Raw genomic sequence first — 20476 nt, forward strand, 5'->3', positions numbered from 1 at the left:
CAGGGAAGTTTTATTTTTTTTACAATTTTAAATTTATTTTTTAAAATTTAATTTTTTTAATATTCAAAACATTTTGTATCGGGGTATAGCCGATTAACAATCAGGGAAGTTTTTTTTATGTGTATAGGATCCTTGAAAAAGGGGAAAATCTCAAAGGCAAGGCTTCTCAAACCTCTGTGTTCACAAATCGCCCGGGGTCTTGTCAATGCACGTCTGACTCGGGTCTGGGCTGGGCTTGCTGCTACATGTCTAACAGGCTCCCAGGAGATGGCACTGCCAGGGCTGCTGGTCTGGGAACCACACTGGGGATGAGGGGCGAGCTCAGGCCTGGGCTGGGAGCCTGACTCTGCCACATGGTAGCTGTGTGGTGGTGGGCAAGTTGCTTAACCTCTGTGAACTTCAGATTTCTCACATTTAAAATAGGGATCCTTCTGTCTCTCAAGGTCTTGGTAAGACTTAAAGATGGTACATGTACATCTCCTTCCACTCCCCATGGGGAGGGCTGAGACTCATTCTTCTGCGTCGCCTTCATGGCAGGTTCAACCGAGGCCCATTTTTCTTTCCTCAAGTAGCTGATCCTCTTCTTCCAGGTCACAGTTTCTCCGCCTCGGCACCACTACCATTTTTTGGGCTAGACTGTTCTTTGCTGTGGCGGCTGTCCTGTGGTATGGGATGTTTAGCAGCCTCCTTGGCCGGGGGCACCCATCTCCCCGAGGTGTGACAACCCAAAATGTTTCCAAACTTAGCCAAATGCCCCTGGAAGCAAGAGCACCCACAACTGAAAAACACCATCCTAAGCAACAATTCCTCTAAACAATTAATTCCATAAAACGTACTGAGCCCCTGCTTTGGGCCAGGGTCAGACGGCAGGAATGTATTGGTGTGTAAGACAAACAGGTTTCTGACTTCATGGAGACTTTTCCCTTTCAACAGCCTTAGTCTTCTTAACCATTAAATGGGTTGGTCTAACCAGGCTGCTGACTAACTAGAGTGGTTGGGAAAATCGAGACCTGAGAAGCCTGGACCACCGTGTCAGGACAGAAATGTGACCTGTGCTTGGGGGGCAGTGACATGGGCAGGGGTGGCTGGGCTGGAGCTGGAGGGGCATTGGGGCGGGGCCGTGCTCACCCGAGGCGGGGGGGTGGACAGTGTGCAGGAACATCGACGGGGTGGGGGGAGAGGACCGCGGGGAGGGAAGATGGGACTCAAACTGGAAAGCAGGAGAGTGAAGGAGGGAGAGAGGGGGTGGGAGGAGCGGGGATGACAAGGTGAGGGGGCGAGATGCAGCAGAGGCCCAGGGAAGTGGGTTAAAGACCACACAGACAGACACCCACGCAGGTGACGCAGAGAGAAGAGGGGAGGGGGGACCAGCCCAGGCTGAGAAAGGGAGACGCCCACGAGGCAGATGGCTGTGGGGGCCCGGACCCTGGGCAGCCAGGCGGTGGCTTTTACGTCTGCTCCAAACACCCCTGATTTTGGTTATGAAGAGTTAAAACTGTATTGGGTCATAGAAGATCCATTTACCATATTTTTTAAATGATAAAAAATCAATGATAAAATTCTCAAGCACATGACTTTGTGAGCTTTCAATTTTATTAGAAATGTCACGAGAATGGTTGAGAAGCTGTGTCTACAGACATGATGGGGTCCGTTACTGGTTCCACAAAGATCTTCCAGAGTTCCTGCAGCAAACGGAGGGACGGATTCCCAGGTAAGCAAACGAGACTTTAGTTTCACAAAGGGGTATAAATTGGCAAAAGAGAAGCCCCAACAAGACGTGAACACTGGGCAGCATGGAAGCTATTGGAGCAGGTGCCCCCTCGGATGGCTCTGGGCTCTTCCGTGGAGGAGCTACATGCTGAGTCCCGGATCGGAGAAGCTGAGGCTGCCCATGGTCTACGGGGCCAGGATGGCAGCAGGTCACACAGCTCCTGCTTCTGGGAGCAGTGCGCCCAACGCTGTGGTTGCTGGCGGGACAGACGGAGGGGGCAGGATCCCTCCTCCTGGAGCCAGGCCTGGTCTTCACAGGCCCAGAGAAAGAGTGGCTGCAGACAAGGGGCCAAGGGAACGAAAGCCCTTGGGACTTCTATGAATTCAGCTCCTGGGCATTTTAAGGGATTTTTAAGGGGATTTTAAACTTTTCAAACTTCCCCCCAGTGCTTGTTTTAAAACCATCATAGGAAGCAACATGTCTATAGGGTTAACCCTGGCTTCCCTGGTAAAGAATCTGCCTGCGATGTGGGAGACCTGGGTTTGATCGCTGGGTCAGGAATATCTGCTGGAGAAGGGAAAGGCTACCCACTCCAGTATTCTCGCCTGGAGAATCCCAAGGACAGAGGAGCCTGGTGGGTTACAGTCCTTGGGGTCACACAGAGTCAGACATGACTGAGGGATGGAGCACACACAGAGGCCATTTCCCGCGGGAACTCACCTTGCCTGGGCCGGGAGCCAGACAGCACCTGGCGCCTGTCATCAGGGTGACCGCTCAAAGGCCCACGTGAGGACCCCGCCTGCCACAGTTAGAAGGGCCCTGGGCCATCAGACCCGCCCCCCTAGCCCGCGAGGCCACACACTTTCACAGTGAAGACGTGGCCGTCAGCTCTGGTCTTCAGCCCAACCAAGCGCCCCCTGCCCCGCCTGCCAGCTTCCCCTGGAGTCCGCAGGGCCTGCGGGGAAAGGACGTGCCCTAAAGCCGGGTGACCATTCACCCAGCGGGCCCTCGCCAGACCCGGAGGGCCCAGTGCAGCGATCAACTGGGAGAGCTCGGGCCGGGCCCGACCCGGAAAGCTAGCTCATCGCCTCCTGCGCCCGTGGCCCGCGGCCTCGCCCAGACCCGGCGCCGGCGTGCACACCTACCAGCTGCTGGATGCGCTCGTACACCAGGAGCTGCGGGAATGAGGCGTCCACCGGCTCCACCGCGAAGCGCAGGCGCCCGCCCGCCAGCCCCTCCAGCCGCCGCAGCCACCCGCGGAAGTGGTCGTAGGCCTCGCACGTGACGTCCAGGTGCCTCAGCGTGAAGTTCAGCCTGTGCACAACCGGAGAGTGCGCCGTCACCCCCGGAGCTTTCGGCCCCTTCTGTCTCGCCGGATTTTAAGCGAGCGCCTCCGCGTGCTGAGCAGGAAGCCGGGGAGGAGGCTCAGTGACCACCTCCACTTACCCCCGCGGGACGGGGCTCAGAGGGGAGGGGCAGGTGTCCAGGTTCAAACCAAGTGATCAGGTCCACGAGGTGCCACAGGTCACGGGGACCAAGCAGGCGGGCGCCCCGGGCCTCATGGGGTAAGAGCTGCTGGAGCAGCCATGCCCGGCTGGACGCCTCTGCACCGGCCGCGACCACCGACACAGGGCCAGTTCTAGGAGCTGAACTGCTGGGTCAGTCGGTCTGCTCGGTTTTGACTTTTGCTATTGATTCTAAACCGCCTTCAGGAGAGCTGTGGGCTAGCTTATGCATTAGAGGGAAATGTGTGTAGCGGGCCCCGCGCTGCATCCACCATGAGGGTCACTCCCGCAACGGGAGCCCTAGCATGTCAGGACGTCCCGGCGGAAATGCCCTGGAGGGGCTGAGAGTGCAGCCAGCACGGACGGGGGCCCGGGGCACAGACGGGCAGTGTCTCGGCCAGCACAGCGGCCACGCATCCAGGCTCTGGGATGCCCACTGCCCGGCGGGGCCTGGACGGGTCCCCAGAGCTCCAGCCCTGAGGTCTCAGCTTCCTCCCTGTGGCTGTGCGGCGGGGGCGGCGGCGCCGGCACACACGCTGGTGAGTGGGGGTCACACGAGGCTGTGTGTCAAGGACAGCAGGCGGTGGATGAGGAAGGGACGAGGATGACATGGATGGATTCATCTGGGAGGTGAGGGTGGCCTGGCCCGCGCGGAGCTCACCTCTTCTCCACCGAGAGGATGGCGGTGCAGGCATTCTTGAGCTTGTGGGCCAGTCGGGAGAGGGTTTTAAACACAGCATCAGTTAGGTCGTCATCATAAAACACTGAGGGGAAGAAAACAGGCAAACGTCAGGGAGAAGGATCCCTTAGCGGATCCCAAGGACCCTGGGATAGAATCTGTATGGACGTGAACAGTCACAGCTCAGAAGGGAAGCGGCAGGAGCTGTGGTGGGAGGCCACCCCTGAGGCCCACCCCCTGAGGACCACATGCGGTAAGGCAGAGGCGCCCTCACCTTCGGCCGCCAGCAGGATGGTGGTGTGGCCGTACAGGTGGGAGATGTCCTCCTCGGACCAGCTGAAGGGGACCTCGGGGTCTGTGAAAGCGGAAGGATACCGTGGGCTCAGCCCTTGCTCTGTGGGCCACCAGTTCTCACCGAGATGGACTGTAGTAAGCTTTAGGAGAAGAAACCGGGGTGGGTGAGGCTGGGTGCAGTGGGCACTGCCGGGCAGCCCTGAATCCCATCAGGAGGTTCTGCTGGGCCTGCCTCAGCCACGAGGGGCCTGACCTGCTGCCTCGGCCGGCAGCCTGAACAGAACAGGGGCTGCCCCTCCGTCCATGGCATTCCTGGCCCCGCGGACTTGCTGTGTGACCCCGAGAAAAGCGCTTCACCTCTCTGGGCTGTGGTGTTCATGCTAGGACGGGCCTGACAAGGACTGTCAGGGAGACTGAGGGGCCTTAAGTGCGCTGGCAGCACTCAACAACAATGGTTTTCCTCACCCCGCATCTGGCAGGAAAAGTTCTTGTACAAAGAAAAAGAGCAAGGGTGTGAGTGTGAATTAGTCTGTATAAGAAACTTAAAAAGCAAAATTTAGCAATCTCCCCCGCCCAGCGGACCCTGAACCCCCATGGGCCAACTCCTGCAGGCAAACGGTCTCAACCCTGGAGCCCCACAGACCTGGGTTTCCACCCTGCCCGGCCGGTGCCTGTGACCCTGGGCAGGCACCGCACCTCTCTGAGCACCCGTCTTTCCCCGTTACCCGGAGACTACAGGACAGACGGGACGGTGATGCTGTGAGTCCGAACGACAGAACGAGTGTGGGGCGCCTGGCACGTGGCAGCCAGGCGGGCAGCTGTCGCTCATCAGCCAGTGGACAAAGAACCCTGCTGGCCAGTCAAGGCCACAGGGCGGATAGCCTCAATGTGGCGCGAGGAGCCACGAACGAACGGGGGCCCGAGTGAGGAGGCCACGCACCCGTGCAGAGGTCGTCTCTCAGCCAGTCCAGTTCCTTGACCTTAACCACACCGCCTGCAAGACAAATGTAAGCGGAATCCCCCAAACTCTGAGCACAGTTAGGGAAGATGAACCTCACACTTCACCTCACGATCCACCCGTCCCACTATTTTTTTTTTTTTGGTCATGCTGTGTGGCTTGTGGGATTTTGGTTTCCTGACTGAGGACTGAACTTGGGGCCCCAGCAGCAGAAGCGTGGAGCAGTAACCACTGGACCATCAGGGAAGTCCCCCATCCCGCGCTTTTCACGTTAAGTGTCAGGCCTGGTGCTGGCCCAGGGAGCAGTCTCACGAGGCACGTCCCTGTCCCAGGAGACCGGCAGGCAGCAGACGCTGATATGAAAAGGACGTGCCAGGTGCAAGGGAGGAGAGGGGCTCTCGTGTGGACGGGGCGTCAGGGAGGGCTTCCAGAAGGAGGTGTTTTATGCATGCTCCTCCCTTCCAGGCCTGCTCTGTCCTGGGCGCTCAGCAAACATGACACAGAGGGTCCACCACAGATGGGGCCCTGCCCTCAGGGGTGGGAGCTGTAATGCGATGGCAGATGCCTATCAACTAGTCACACGGACAGATGTCCAAACACAATGGCTCAGGGTGAAAGGGGTGTCTGTGACCTTGCTGGAGGCCTGAGCCCGATTAGGAACTGACAGGAGGCAGAGGGAAGGGACACAGACAGGAGGAAAGAGCCAAACAAAGGCCCCGAGGGCACCAAGTCTCCAGCCAGGCCAGGATGTCTGGAGTGAAGGTAGGGTAGGGACTGCCAATGGGCAGCAACCAGACCCCACAGGATCCAGAAGAGCAAAGGAGCTGGGTCTTTGCTCCAAGAGCAATGGGCAATCTCTGAAGGGTCTGAAGCCTGTGGGACTGGCTGACCCTGCCTGAGTCTGGTAAATCCCCCCGGCTGTGTGAGGGAGGGGTGTGCCTCATCAGCAGCTTCCTCTTTTGGGTGGTCAGCCCGATGGGGCTGGGGGCCACCAGGGCAGAAGGTAAGGCATGCGAGGTGAGTCTGTGGCTCACTGGGCGCGGGGCTGGACGGTGCGGCTGTCAGGACAGTGGGCAGGAGCTGGTTGGGCCAGAGCAGGGGGTCTGGAGCCAGAGGAGGAGCTCAGACTTTGCCCCTGGAAGATGCTCAGTGGGGAGGGAAGTGGTCAGACAAGGAGCTGGGGAGACCTGGCGGGGGCCCTGTGGCCTGCGGGGAAGAGAGGGCGGTGGTGGGCCGCAGCGGAGGCGTGGGCAGAGAGGAGGAAGGACAGAGCCATCGCACACCTGCAGGGACACGAGGCCAGGACGTCTGCTCCCTCCACTGTCTGGGGCGTCCATGGGTGCGGGCAGAACCCCGCCTCCCAGTGCCCCGGTTCTGGGTGTCTGTCCCACCTGCCAGACAGGGGAGCCCCTCTCCCGGGCGGGGACCCACCAGGCCTCACCTCCAGAGGCGAGCAGGTGGCTGTTGAGGGTGATGTTTCGCTGGCACATGGCCAAAAGGTCTGCACCGACATCTGGGGAGACAGAGGGCAGCCATGAAGCGCCGGCCGCGACGGCCCTTCACCTCCGTGCTCTGGCCTGCAGAGAGCTCCTGTCCACGGCCCGGGGGCAGAGACATGCAAAATGAAAACCAACGTTCCTCCCATGTGTTTTATGCCAAAATGAAGTATGTTCACTTTAAGGCTCCTTCTCATGATGTCTTCCTTAGAGAAGACTGTCCTTGTGGGGCAGACTCTGCATTCCAGAAAGGAGGAATGAGAGCTCCCAGCATCTTCAGAGCTCATGAAACACGCATACCCTTCTTGAGTCCACCCTTGACCTTTCTAACGACTCTGAGCTGGCGTCACAGTCCCGTCACAGACAAAGTGGCCGGGGCAGAGTCATGTGGTTGGGTGGAACCAGACCTGGGAGTTGAACCCAAGTATCTCTAGAGCACAGGCTCAGTAGCTGTGGTGCCTGGGGCTTAGCTGCTCTGCGGCACGTGGGATCTTCCCGGACCAGGGATCGAACCCGTGTCCCCTGCACTGGCAGGATCCTTAGTGGATCCTTAGACCATCAGGAAAGTCTGAACCCAAGCGTCTCTGACTCCAAATCGAGGCTTGCTCTTTGATGCCCCAGAAGACGGATGAGCCAGGAGGGCGTCTGGATGTGACTGGCGGGGACACAGCAGAGTCAGCGGGCTGACGGCCACACCGCGGGGCCCAACTCACTGTTGCCACCATCGCGTCTCCCCACTGCCTGCTGCTCTGACCAGGCAAGGCTTCCCGCCACATGAGCAAAACTGAGTTGTAGCTCAGTGAGCCCTGGATGGGGGCCAGGGCAGTGCTTTGCCAAAATTAACTTTCAATCAGGAGAGTGAGCATGTGGAGGGCACCGGAAGCCTTGTGACTCTTTTTCCTGGGCTTCCTGCAACCACAGAGCACCCCCCGCTGTCCCCGCCCCAGACCTGCCTGGGCCTGGACCACTGTCTCAACCCAGGGACCATGCAGAGCCCCGGGGTGGTGGGGGTGGGGTCACAGGACGCCCTGTCCCTGCTCCTGGGGCTCTGGGAGCAGAGAACACTGAGGCATGTGCCTGGCAGCACAGGACTGGGTCAGCAGTTTTTAAGCCTTTATGGCACTTTTGTCAGAACATCTGCTGTGGGATTCTAACATGCCAAGCAGATTCGAGAGGGGCAGTGCTGGCTGAGTGGGGGAGGGAGACCCAGAGCCCTGGGGCTGCCTCTGCCCTCCACCCCTCAGTTGGCCCCAAGGCGGCTCCCTGGGTGACCGTGGGCCAGCCACCTGACCTCAGCCCCTCCCGTTTGGAAAGAGGGGATGGTGACAGGCTGCCTGGTGTCGCGGTGAGCTTGCAGGTGCCGGTGCTCAAGAAAAGGCCTTACTAACTGCAAAATGCTGCCTGCATGCACACCCTCTCAAGGGGAAGATAACTACTAAGAGATGAGATGCTGGTGTCAGGCTCCAAGCGTGAGTACAGCCCTCGGGCACTGCTTGGTGGCTTGACTCTGAAGTTCACTGGCCATTTACACCCAATTGTCAAGGAGTCACAGAGTGGCCTCGCTGCAGACTCCTGACCAGTGGCTGATGCAGGGTATCTGAGCAGGACAACTGCCTCCCAGGCTTCCCCTTCCTCAGCTCAGACGCAAAAGACGGACGCCACAGGAACATAAACTAAGAATCTGATGAAACACAAAGCGTGTCAGCAGACACCACTTTCTGCCTAGCGGCTATTAAAGAGTTAAAAAATAATAACATTAATAATAATCGCCTGCTGAGATCCTACTTTCTTATAAACTGGTAGACTGTCCCTGAGAAAGCATGCTGGCCAAGTATGGAGCGTAGCTGGTAGTACTGCCCTGGGTCAGTTTGTGGGTGTGATCCCTGATGTTATCATGGTGGGAGCTGGGCGGAGGATGCCTGGCACTTTCTGTCCTGTTCTAGCAACTTTTGTATGAATCTAGTATTATTTCAAAATAGAACTTTAAAAAAGCAATCATTAAGTACAGTAAGTACAGGCTTCCCTGGTGGCTCAGATGGTAAAGAATCTGCTTGCAATGCAGGAGACCCAGGTTTGATCCCTAGGTTGGGAAGATCCCCTGGAAGAGGGCACGGCAACCCACTCCAATATTCTTGTCTGGAGAATCCCATGGACAGAGAAGCCTGGTAGGCTATAGTCCACGGGGTGGCAGAGTCAGACACGACTGAGTGACTAACACACTTACATCAAAAGCTTAAGAAAGGTCCCACTCACTTCTAAGAATCTGGTTTAAGGATTATCAACCGAAGATGCAAAAAGGTATTGGTTGCAGTGCAAAAGAAAAGCAAAAAAAAACCAAAAAAACCCCAAAAAACACCATACCAAATGAAAACAGCCAAACATCTAGCAATAGGAGAGTGGTTTAAAAAAAAAAAGAGAAAAGAAATGAAATACTGTTTGATCATTAAAAGTTAATTTTTAAAAATTAATTTATTTATTTAAATTGGAGGCTAATTTCTTTACAATATTGTAGTGGTTTTGGCCATACACTGACATGAATCAGTCATTAAAAGTTATTTATAAGTAACTCAGGAGCTTCCCTAGTGGCTCAGAGGGTAAAACGTCTGCCTGCAATGCAGGTAGACTTGGGTTCAATCCCTAGGTCAGGAAGATCTCTAGAGAAGGAAATGGCACCCCACTCCAGTACCTTTGCCCGGAAAATCCCATGGACGGAGGAACCCTGTAGGCTACAGTCCATGGGGTCGCAAAGAGTCGGACACGACTGAGCGATTTCACTTTCCCTTTTTCCCTTTAATGACAATGGAAAACGTGCTTTCTATTTTCTGACATTTTTGACAGGATAAAGCACTGAATATATATAGTTTGATCTAAGTTATATGGGAACATGTACGTACACACAAAGGAAAAGACTGTAAAAAATAACTGACACAGTTAAAAAATAGACTCCAAAGCTTCCCTTGTACAGTGACTTGATCTGCTTCATTCCCCCCAGGTTTCCCATGTCTGGTGTGCAGTGACCTGCACACTGTTGACACTATCTGGGGATTGTGAAATTATGAGGAAATTTATTTGTTATTCTACAAATTTTCCATAGAGAGTAGGCAAGACTTCCATAATCAGGAAAAAAATACTAAACTGTCTTTAAGCATGTGGTGTTGCAGGAAGACTCTTGAGAGTCCCTTGGACTGCAAGGAGATCCAACCAGTCCATCCTGAAGGAGATCAGTTCTGAGTGTTCATTGGAAGGACTGATGTTGAAGCTGAAACTCCAATACTTTGGCCACCTGACGTGAAGAGCTGACTAATTTGAAAAAACCCTGATGCTGGGAAAGATTGAGGGCAGGAGAAGGGGACAACAGAGGATGAGATGGATGTATCACTGACTCAATGGACATGAGTTTGGGTAAGCTCTGGGAGTTGGTGATGGACAGGGAGGCCTGGCGCGCTGCGGTTCATGGGGTCGCAAAGAGTCGGACACGACTGAGCGACTGAACTGAACTGAATTGAAGCCTTATACTAAGTCACTTCAGTCATGTCCAACTCTGCAACTGTAGCCCACCAGGCTCCTCTGTCCGTGGGGATTCTCTAGGAAAGAATACTGGAGTGGGTTGCCGGTCTCTCCCTCCAGGGGCTCTTCCCGACCCAGGGACTGAACCTGTGTCTCTTATGTGTCCTGTGTTGGCAGGCGGGTTCTTTACCACTAGTGCCATCTGGGAAGCCCATCTTTAAGCCTTATTAGAGGCACATTCTTCCTGATTTCCTGAGGTGTTTACTCTCTTGAGGGGGTGTGAGCACAGGTACCAGCCAAGCTGCTGGTCCTGCACCCTGGGATTGCTGGGAAAACAGCGGAGGGTGGAGAAAACCAGCCCAGGAGGAGGGCAGAATCAAGAGCTGCCAAGGTCAGATTCCCAGTCTCCCTCCCTCCCTTTTGTACCCAGTCAGCACACCCTTGGGGGGAGAGCGCTCCCCAGCCTGGGATGGCGGGGCATTACCTGTACAATACACGGTCTGCGCCACAGTGGCTGCGATGATGCTGGCCAGCCCAGTGCCCGCCCCGAGCTCCAGCACTGTGCGACCCTGGAAGAGGTCTTGCTGGAACAGGATGTAGTCTGCCAGGAGCAGGGCACCCCGCCACACCTGGATGGGAGAGGGGGCAGAAACAGTGGGTGACTGGAGGCAATCAAGAGACCCTGCAGGGCCGCGGGGAGTGGACGGGACCTACCCACCTGCTTGCCAACATCCTCCAGGGGGGTGGCCATGGTGTGCTCTGGAGGGGGTGGAAACCAAGAGAGAAAGGGCCACCGTGAAAACAGGGATGGACAGAACACAGATGGGGTATGGGGGAGGTGGCCGACATGGTGGGACGGGGGCTGGAGGCGGGCATTCTAAACAGCAGCAGAAATACAGGCCACGTGGCCATCCGCTAGCCTACAGGGCGGGATGAGCATTCCTCTCCTTCAGATTACTGAAGCCTGCACACACCAGTCACAAGAGGACTCGGCCCAACTTAACCACAAACACATACCCCACCCTCCATTGAAGTACTCTCAAACGCAGAACACAATCTAGTGCCGGTTACCAGGGTCGAGATGGGGCACAGAACTATGAGATCAAGAAGAGTGACGGCTAACATTTTTCCTGTTAGAGGAGAACCGGCTCTTGCATCTTGAAGCGAGATGGTGACGGCCAGCAAATCAAATACCAGGACACATGCACAGCAGGGCAGCTTGACTCACATCAAACCAGGAGCAGGAAGCAAGGGTGGGAGAAGAAACAGCGAGGCTGAAGGGGTGTGTGTGTGAGAAGGGGCCTTCCCCAGGGGGCTCTCTTCTCCAGCTGCCTTGGACCTTCAGTCCAAAGACCCCACCCCACCTCCTCCCCAGTCTCTGTGGCCCCTGCACAGTCCCTGGCCCACTGTCCCTGCCGTGACTCGGGTCCCCCCACAGAGAGGCCTCATCCCATCTTTCTTTGCCTCCTTCCAGTCTGCCTGGCCAAGCCAGGGGCACCCTCCCATGGGGATCTCAATAGTCTGAGCCTGGTCTTTTCTCCCAGAGGTCCCGTGGACTTAAGTTTTGCCTCCGGCTGCATTTAAGGGGTGCTTGGCTTCCCTTGAGAGAGAACGTGGACTGAGCTCACAGACCCGAGGGTGACCCAGGCTCGGTCACGGATCTGGCTGGTGGCATGAGTCACCAACTACCTCAGCACCAGAGCCATGGTTTGCTCCTTCACAAGATGCAGAAATAACATCACCTCATTTGTGGGCTCAAAGGCCTCCCTAACCAGGGTCAAGGGTGGGGAGCTCCTGCTTCACGGGAAAGCCAGTTTATACTTAAACAATGCCAGTGGCCTCATAAGAGCATAAAAGCCCAGCCCGAGGAACTTTCATGCGTGCTCAGTCCCTCAGTTGTGTCCAAATCTTTGTGACCCCATGGACTGTTGCCTGCCAGGTTCCTCTGTCCATGGGATTTTCCAGGCAAGAATACTGAAATAGGTTGCCATTTCCTCCTCCAGGGGATCTTCCTGAGCCAGGGATCAAACTCGAGTCTCCTGCATTGGCAGGCAGATTCTTTCCACTGAGCCACCCAGGAAGCCCCATGAGAAACCCCAGGGCTAGCAAAGGGGGTGAGGCAAATAGTCTCAGTGTCTGAGGGGTTCCCGGCTGGCAGGACAGTCTCCAGACTTGTGGGAACCCAGACTCTCCTCCTCAGCCTCCCTCCTCCGCACTCAGATTGGTCCCCAGGAATGAAAGCTGACAGCAGCTCATGTTTACTGAGCACCTACTATGTGCCAGGCACTGTGCTAAGAGCTCAATGTGGGCCAGCTCCCTCTGTTCCTTACAACCGGGGAGATTATACCCATTTCACAGAAAAGGAAACTGAGCTCTGAGGTTAAAGTACTTGCCTGAGTCATAGGACAATGGAAAAGGCAAGTGACTCGAGATCCGACAGCCCAAGTTCCAGCCCTGCCTCTTCTGCATTCTCTTTGGGTTCCAGTTCTTTATCTATAAAATGGGGGAAATGCTCATAATTTACTTGGAACCTTGTGTCTGTGAATTCCTAGCTGGTCCACGAGTAATGTTAGATTTTTGACAACAGAACTTTCCAATGTTCTGATCACATGATGTGGGTAGGGAACATGGGCGGTGGTGTCGGACACACCCGGTGTGAGTCAAGGCTCTGCCACTGACTAGCTGTGTGACCTGGGCAAGTACCTCAACCTCTCTGAGCCTCAGTTCCCTCCTGTGTGAAATGGGAATACTCATCCCTGGGAAGGCCACAGGGACTAGAGATACTCCACAGAAGACAGAGAAGGGTCCCCACCGGGGGATCCAGACCCAGCCGGCCAGGGACCTGCAGGAACTCGCTCACTGTCTGCTGGGCTGCTGACCAGGCTGCCATCAATCAGAGTGGCTGTTCTATTAGGGTTTTTGAGCGAGTCCAGTGGACCCCAGGCCCCACCTGGGCCAGTATCGAGGGAGGCCTTTACCTGGGACCTCAGGCACCACCTGGACTCTGGATCTCAATGAACAGATTCAAATCAGAGCTCCTCCCCACAGAGGAAGAGGGCTGGGGTGGCTGGAGCCCTGCCTGTGGAGATGGTCCACATGGGTTCAGAACCTCCCTTACTGGCCCCATACGGCACGGCCTCAAGCCTGTCACTTCCTCATCTGAACCACGCCCTGGAGAGGCTGTGAAGCCCACGAGAGGTGATGAAGGTGGACATCAAGACACAACAGGTGCCTCATATTACTGGCTTACTTCCTGTCCTGGCCGCTTTCCACTCCTGGCATTTCCAGAAATCAAAATCCCTGCTCCGCCAACGCCCTCTGACCCAACCCCGGGCAGGTGTGGACGCTCTGGGCCCTGCCTGAGGGCCTGCTGAGACCCCCTTCCGCCCCGCCTCTCCTGCCGCTGTGTCTACACCACCCCCCCAGCTTCTAGCTCCCACCCCCGGGGCCATCTGATCGGCCCACCTGCTCCTCCAGGTTAACTATGGACCTACTTCCCTCTTCATCTTCCTCTGCCCCGATCGGCTCTGCAATCTGCCAGGGCTCCCTGCTGCCTGCCCCCGCTGGCCCAGTGGTCCACCGACAACCCCAACCCACAGCCGGGCAGTCATGTAGGTGGCAGCGGCGGCAGCAGGCTTCTATAACAACTGACTGCCAAGCTGGGACTCGGACTACGACAACTGGAACGTGTCAGCCAGGGAAGCAGGGGAGGGGCAGGCCCTCCAGGATGGCGGTTTGCTTGAGCAGAGGCACGCAGGTGAGGAAGCGCAGGGAAGGTGAGAGAGTGGGTGGTGGTGGGAACTGAGGCTGGGGAGGTGGGCAGAGCTAAGCTGAGCACACGGACTGTGTCCTGAGGGCAATGGGAGCTACCGAGGAGCCTGGAGTAGGAGGAGGATCAGACCACGTTTTGGCACGCTCCCCAGCGGGCTCCAGTGTCCACGCGCGGGTCCCACTGACCCGGCCCACACTCAGGGGGCCGTGTGCCCTGACCCACTGTGGCGCTGCCCTGGCGGCAGGTGAGTGGCCCTTTATTTACCTATTTTGATGACATTGTAGGGGCTGCTCTCTGGGGCTTCGTCTCCCAGGACGTCGTCTTCCTCCTGCGTTAGAATGGTGGGATGTACCTTGTCTCTCGGAGGCCCCGGTGGCTCGGAGGCGGAGGCAGCCCGGGGTCTTCTCACGACGTCCAAGTCCCCATCCTCATCCAGCTGAGCCGCCAACCCTTCTGGGCTGGTGGTGCTGGCCCCCGCCTGGAGGGAGGCCCCCATGCGGCTGCAGATGGCGCCGGCGGGAGGGGTCCCCTCTGTGTGGTCGCCACCCTCGGCCCCCGAGTCAGTCTGAGAGTCTCGGTCCCATAGAAGCTTGAACTGGGACAGGAAGACTGAAAGCGAAACACACAAGTAGAGTATTTCTACACTGTCTCCTTTTGTATTTCTTTTCCTCAATTTCCACCTGGAAAGAGTTTTAAAGGCTGGGTGGGGGGAGAGGGGAGGAGACAAATAAGGTCCTATTGCACAGCAGAGGGAACTATGTTCACACCAGGTGGAGACATTGTGACGGCAGCAGAAAAGGCCCGTGTGCCTTGGCTGTGAAGCTGTGGCCCTGAGAGCAGCCGCGTTCTGACCTGCGCTGCAGGCACTCAGCTCACGTGCTCTCACTGACTCCTCACAGCAGCCGTGAACACAACAGTGGCGCTCCGTTTTACAGACGTGGAAACTGAGGCTCAGAGGTTACGTGAGCTGACCAAGGTCACACAGCTGTGGGTATGGCTGAGGCAGGATCCAAATCCAGTCTCCCCGACCCCTGGGCCACTGCCCTCCTTGCCGTACCGTCCTGCCTTGAGGTCTGCAGGCTGGGACATGGATGCCGGGGCCCTTACCACCTGGGGCCCAGAGAGTCACCGGGACAGGTTTCGGTAAGAGTACGGTGCCAGGCTGGAGGGAGGGGGTCCCAGGACTTCAGTGGGCAGTCCTGGGCCAGAGTCCTCCCCGCCCCTGCTGTCTGACCCCCGGGGCAAGTAGCTCATCTGTCCTGAGCCAGTCTCCTGAATCCTGGAATCCAAACGGGGACACGAGGGAAAGGGAGAGTGACTATTTGTGACAGAGCAATAAGCAAACACAGGGAGACAGGAGCTGGGGACGGTGGCCAGGGAGGTCCCGGGAGGGGAGCACGTTCTGGGTAGAGTGAAGAGCAGGCACAAAGGTGCTCAGAGAGGAAGGTGTGTGCCTGGTGTGAGGGACAGAAAGGACCTGGAAGTGGCTGCTGGGTACTGATGGCGGGAGAGGGAGGTGTGGGCACTCGAGCAGGGGTCGGGCCGGGCCTCAAAGGCCAAGGTGAGGACTCTGGTTTCATTCTGAGAGCACGGGAAGCCACCGGAGGGTCTGAATCTGGGTGGTGGTGTGATCTGCATTTTTCAAAAGATCCCCTGGGGCACTTCCTCGGTGATCCAGAGGCTAGGATTCTGCACTCTGAGTGCAGAGGGTCCCGGTTCGATCCCTGGTCAGGGAACTAGATCCCGCATATGGCAAAGAAGAGCAAAGAACCTGTGTGCTGCAACTTAGACCTGGCGCAGCCAAATAATTAAATAAAAGTAAATATTAAAAAGAAAGAAAGAAAAGATCCCTTGGGCTAGAGGAGTGGGGGAGGGTGTGGGAAGAAAACCAGGGAGCCCTGGTAGGTGGAGCCAGCCTGGTAGAGGGCCACCTCTCCCCGACTGGTCCGTGGGCTCCCGAGGGCAGAGTTCAGCCCATTCCTTCTACTTTCCCAGCATCGCATCAGGCCTGCCACAAAGCAGGTGCTCAGGAAAGCTGAGGGGCTTGCTCCGTGAGACAGGGGCTCTGAAGAAGTGGTGCGAGGGCAAGTCAGACAAGCCAGTCCTCCCCGTCCTTTCTGTGAGGACGCAGAAAACACAGCGGGCTCCTTACCCGGCTGCCCCATGCCGTTCAGCCGCACCATGAGGCGCCTCTGGTTCGGGGTGTACAGGTGGACGTCTGACAGCACGGTGTCGCTTCTGAAGGTGATCTCGTCCATGGCCGGTGCGGGAGCCAGTGACCATGGCCCGGGCTCCACAGTGACCATGGACGGCAGCACCTGAGGGGCGAGAGCAAGTCCTCAGACAGCAGCTCCCGGGGGGCAGGGGAAGCGGGGTGAACGACCCACCCAGGGGGCAGAGCGCTCCCGGTCACCCTGGAAGAAAGGCTTCTCTTTTTAGTCCTCTCATAATCCTGCAGGTCAAAGTCTCAGCCCTGGCAAGATAATAAACAGAACTGTTACTCTGTCTTGCACTGTGTTGACTTTCATAGTAACCTTTTATTTATGGCAAGGGATCCAAATTTCCATTTATACTGAAAACAGTTTTCCTACCCTTTTTATTTTTTCCAATCTTTTCGTTATGAAGAATTTCAAATACTAGCAAGGTGAGGGCACAGTGTAATAAACAGCCATATACCCACTGCTTAGATTCAATGATCATTCACATTGTCATATGTGATCAATCAATCTAGGTTTTTTTTTCTCCCCTGAACTGAGCACCTTCCAGACACCGTAACATTTTAACTCTAAATAATTCTTCAGCATCTCTGTCTTGTAAGAACATGCTCCTACATAACCTAAAGACCATTAGCAGACCTAAGATAACTAAGGATTCCTTTATATCATTTAAAACCCAGTTCACAGTCCGTTTTCTCCATTAGACAATTGTCTCTGGCAGCTAGTTTTTCCTAAAGCAGTATTTAATCACAATTTACACATCACATTTAGTAGTTTTTTTCCCTATAATCTTTTTTCTTCCTAGAAATTGACTCCAGCTGCCCACATATCATTTGTTTTAAAATCGTCTTTTTAAACTTTAAAAAAGTTAGTGGATTTAAAGCAAAATCAACTAAAGGAATCATTGTACAGGTGATATATAGGTTTTGAAACATTATGAATAACTAATATAACTAAAGTAACTAAAATTTGGAAACTCATGCTGGAGGCAAAATGGTTTAAAAACAGGAAGGCTTGGACTATGGAAGACAGTTTGGAGATTCCTTAAAAAACTAGAAATAAAACCACCACATGTCCCAGCAATCCCACCCCTAGGCATACACACTGAGGAAACCAAAACTGAAAAAGACACATGTACCCCAATGCTCACTGCAGCAGTATTTACAGTAGCCAGGACAGGGAAGCAACCTAGATGGCCAGTGACAGATGAATGGATAAAGAAGCTATGGTACATATAGCCAATGGAATACTACTCAGCCATAAAAATAAACACATTTGAGTCAGTTCTAATGAGGTGGATGAACCTAGAGCCTATTATACAGAGTGAAGTTAAGTCAGGAAAAAAATATTATATACTAACACATATATATGGAACCTAGAAAGATGGTACTGATGAAATTATTTGCAGGGAAGCAATGGAGACACAGACATAGAGAACAGACTTCTGGACATGGTGGAGGGGGGCGTGTAGGGGAGGAAGGAAAGGGTGACATCATCATATGTAAAACAGAGAGCTGATGGGAATTTGCTGTATGACTCAGGGAGCTCAAACTGGGGCTCTGTAACAACCTAGAGGGATGGGGAGGGAGGTGGACGGAGCGTCAAGAGGGAGGGGACATAAGTATACCTGTGGCTTATTCATGCTGATGTTTGGCAGAAACCAACATACACACACAAAAATAAACTTTTCTAAAATGTGGGAAAAACAAAACAAAACAGGAAGGCTTGGGACTTCCCTGGCAGTCCAGAGGTTAAGACTCTGCACTTCTAATGCAGGGGGTGAGTTTGATCCCTGGTCAGGGAACTAAGATCCCACATGCCATTAGGCATGGCCAAAAAAAGAAAAGAAACAAAAACAGGAAGGCTCTTCCTCCATTCAAATGTTCCACCTCATCAAAAAGCATCAAACAGCACCAGCATGTAGACAGAGCCTAGGGCTGTGATGCTGGGCGGAGCGGGTGCTAAATCTGGTCTCCAACCTCCTCACTGACCCTGAGAAAATTACTTCACCTCTCTGGACCAGTTTCTTCAGCTAGTCTCAGCTCGCAGGGCTGGGGGGCAGCAGGATGTGGAGGCTGTGTGTCAAGCACTGAGCAGAGTCCTTGGTGCACAGCAATTGTTAATAAACCCCACAATTTTCTTGTCATGGGGTTGGTTTCAGGTGTTTGACACAAACCTGCCACAATCCCTGACCCTCCCATCTGGGTAGATGTGTGCACTAGCAGTGTGCCCCATGAATGTCATGAAACCTCTTGAGCCTCCATTCCTTCAATTGGAAAATGGGATCGTCATAAGCCACAGTCTACAAACTGAGTCCACATAACCGGAGTTCCTACATTTATGCACTTGCCAGGGGGAAGCAAGAGTATCAACACAAACGTTTTCTATAAAAGAGTCACTCCACGCTGGCTTTTCTATCTGATGCGACAAGCCAGCACAAAGTAAGTGGGTTGTGAGGTGAAGCTGTGAATCTGATAAATGGATGCAAGATTTCACGGTGTCAATGAAAGTGATGGAGGAGAAATGCTAGGGGTGGGTGGGTGGGGAGGGTTGTTGCCTCACAGGCAAAAGCCCTCAAACAATGAGGACTGGAAAAATTAGGATGGATCCACGAAGAATATCCAGTCTAAACACAGTGTAGATCAACCATGATCAATCGTTTTAAAGGCAGATTTGGCTCCCTGAGGACTGAAAGATTTAACACTGCAGTTATACACCAATACTTGTAAATATAGACAAAAAAAATAAGCTTGTATTCTTAACCTGCAGTTGAAATTTCTCCTGTCCAAGTACTAACCAGGCCCGACCCTGCTTAGCTTCTGAGATCAGATGAGATCGGGCACGTTCAGGTGGTATGATCTAGACTTCTTGACATTTCTATTTTGAAATCCAACCTGCCCCGGCCTTCCAGGAAACACTCTACAATGGAGTACTAGGTAAAGGGGATTCCCTTTAAGGGGGTTTTCCTAGAACCAGATCTCTGGGAATTACAGGGGCACCTTGGACCCGTCTCAGGGTCTACGTGAGCATTAAATAAGACAACGATCACTTTCAGGGTTCAATACATAGTAAGTGCTCAACTTACCCTGTGCCTCAGCTGGTAAAGAACCTGCCTGCCAGTGCAGGAGAGAGAAGAGACGCGGGTTTGGTCCCTGGGTCGGGAAGGTCCCCTGGAGAAGGGAATGGCTACGTGCTCCAGTATTCTTGCCTGGAGAAATCTATGGACAGAGGAACCTGGAAGGGTCTATGGTCCATGGGGTTGCAAAGAGTCAGATAGGACTGAGTGACTCACACTTTCACTTTCATCATTATAGCATTTATAAGAGTAATAACTAAAGGATGTGCTGGAAGATGGGAAAAGGCAATAATCAGTTTCTCTACTGAGGAACAGCTGACTCATGGTCGGTCTGGGAATTCTGAGGCTGGATGGGCTTCAGTCCCCTCTCCTGACTGGGGAGGAGGGAAAGGACACCCAAATGCAGATGGGCCCTCCGCCCCCTCCTTCGTGCTGTACATTCATCTCACAGGAGTTGCTGACACGTGTCGTTGGTTCTGCTAGGCTATGGGGCCAGACGCCGACGCTGTCATCCTAACCCTGCCAGGGCTGCCCGCTAAAAGCAGTTTGCCGGGATCTGGGGGTTGAACCACCTGCCTCCCTCCCAGGCTCTCTCTGCCAGGTGTCACAGGGTCATCAATGACCGGGAGCTGGGCGCGATTCTGCAGCCGAGGCCCAGGGCTGGGGGCCTGAGACTTGACCCAGCCACGGCGCGGGTCAGAGTCGGGGGCTCCAGGGTCCTCGGTCCTTGGGGCTCTTCGTTCCCTCTGCCATGCCGCCTCCGAAGACTCCAGCCGGCGGGCTACGCATGCCCTCTCAATCAGGAGTCACAGCTCCAGCATCGTCGTCCCTTCCTAATCCGAAACCCAGGGGGCTGCCTGGACCCCAAACGGAAACCCACAGGCAGGCTTGGACTCCTATCCCCTACATCCTCGCTTAGGGAAACTGAGGCTGATTGGGGACCCAGGCTTCAAGTCCTTGGGGGAGCCCGCGCTTCAAGGCCAGGTTCGGTGCCGAGAGGTCCCATGCATCCTTCCCCGTGCCGCCGCTCCTCCAAAGGGCTTACCCGCCGCCGGCCGCAGCCCGAAGTCACACCCAAGCCTCTCACCACGGCGCTCAGGCGGCCGCCATAGCGGGGCGGCCTGCGCAGGCGCGGCCCCACCGCCCCGCGACCCGTCTTCCTTGCGTCGCTTCGTGGCCACGCCCACCTGCCGAATCGCGCGTGCGCGCCAGCGTTGCTGTCAGCGGCAGCCCGGAAGAAGCTCGTTTTTCACCTGCGCAGG

At 55.1% G+C, this 20476-nt stretch overlaps 2 protein-coding genes across 3 annotated transcripts in view; one reads left to right on the top strand and one right to left on the bottom strand.

Moving 5' to 3' along the window:
* Positions 1 to 1571: 1571 nt before the first annotated feature.
* Positions 1572 to 20402, bottom strand: METTL22 (methyltransferase 22, Kin17 lysine). 2 transcript variants are annotated; one of them, XM_006063379.4, is made up of 11 exons: positions 20260 to 20402; positions 16075 to 16240; positions 14187 to 14531; positions 10869 to 10909; positions 10635 to 10779; positions 6589 to 6660; positions 5130 to 5183; positions 4170 to 4250; positions 3878 to 3980; positions 2857 to 3025; positions 1572 to 1682 (listed from the first exon to the last, which is right to left on the bottom strand). In XM_006063379.4, exons 2-11 carry the CDS (start codon positions 16226 to 16228, stop codon positions 1605 to 1607), a joined length of 1242 nt encoding a protein of 413 aa, XP_006063441.3. In that variant the 5' UTR covers positions 16229 to 16240; positions 20260 to 20402; the 3' UTR covers positions 1572 to 1604. The 2 variants fall into 2 exon arrangements, with proteins under 2 accessions (XP_006063441.3, XP_006063442.3); XM_006063380.4 differs by lacking the exon at positions 20260 to 20402 and adding an exon at positions 19224 to 19271.
* TMEM114 (transmembrane protein 114) overlaps positions 20399 to 20476 on the top strand; it is a 49457-nt gene continuing 49379 nt past the window's right edge. The window contains exon 1 of the mRNA XM_045164304.1: positions 20399 to 20475. The gene's annotated coding sequence lies outside the window, so the exon portion shown is untranslated. The remainder of the gene's footprint in view (position 20476) is intronic.

The sequence above is a fragment of the Bubalus bubalis genome, chromosome 24 (assembly GCF_019923935.1).
Source record: "Bubalus bubalis isolate 160015118507 breed Murrah chromosome 24, NDDB_SH_1, whole genome shotgun sequence".
In the NCBI taxonomy this organism is placed as follows: domain Eukaryota; kingdom Metazoa; phylum Chordata; class Mammalia; order Artiodactyla; family Bovidae; genus Bubalus; species Bubalus bubalis.

Excerpts from the sequence above, each read along its gene's own strand:
- METTL22 (XM_006063379.4), bottom strand. The coding sequence starts at position 16,228 with ATGGTCACTGTGGAGCCCGGGCCATGGTCACTGGCTCCCGCACCGGCC. Across the intron at positions 14,532-16,074 it reads GAACGGCATGGGGCAGCCGG|TCTTCCTGTCCCAGTTCAAG; the intron begins GTAAGGAGCCCG and ends TTTCGCTTTCAG. Across the intron at positions 10,910-14,186 it reads CTACAATGTCATCAAAATAG|AGCACACCATGGCCACCCCC; the intron begins GTAAATAAAGGG and ends CACCCCCTCCAG.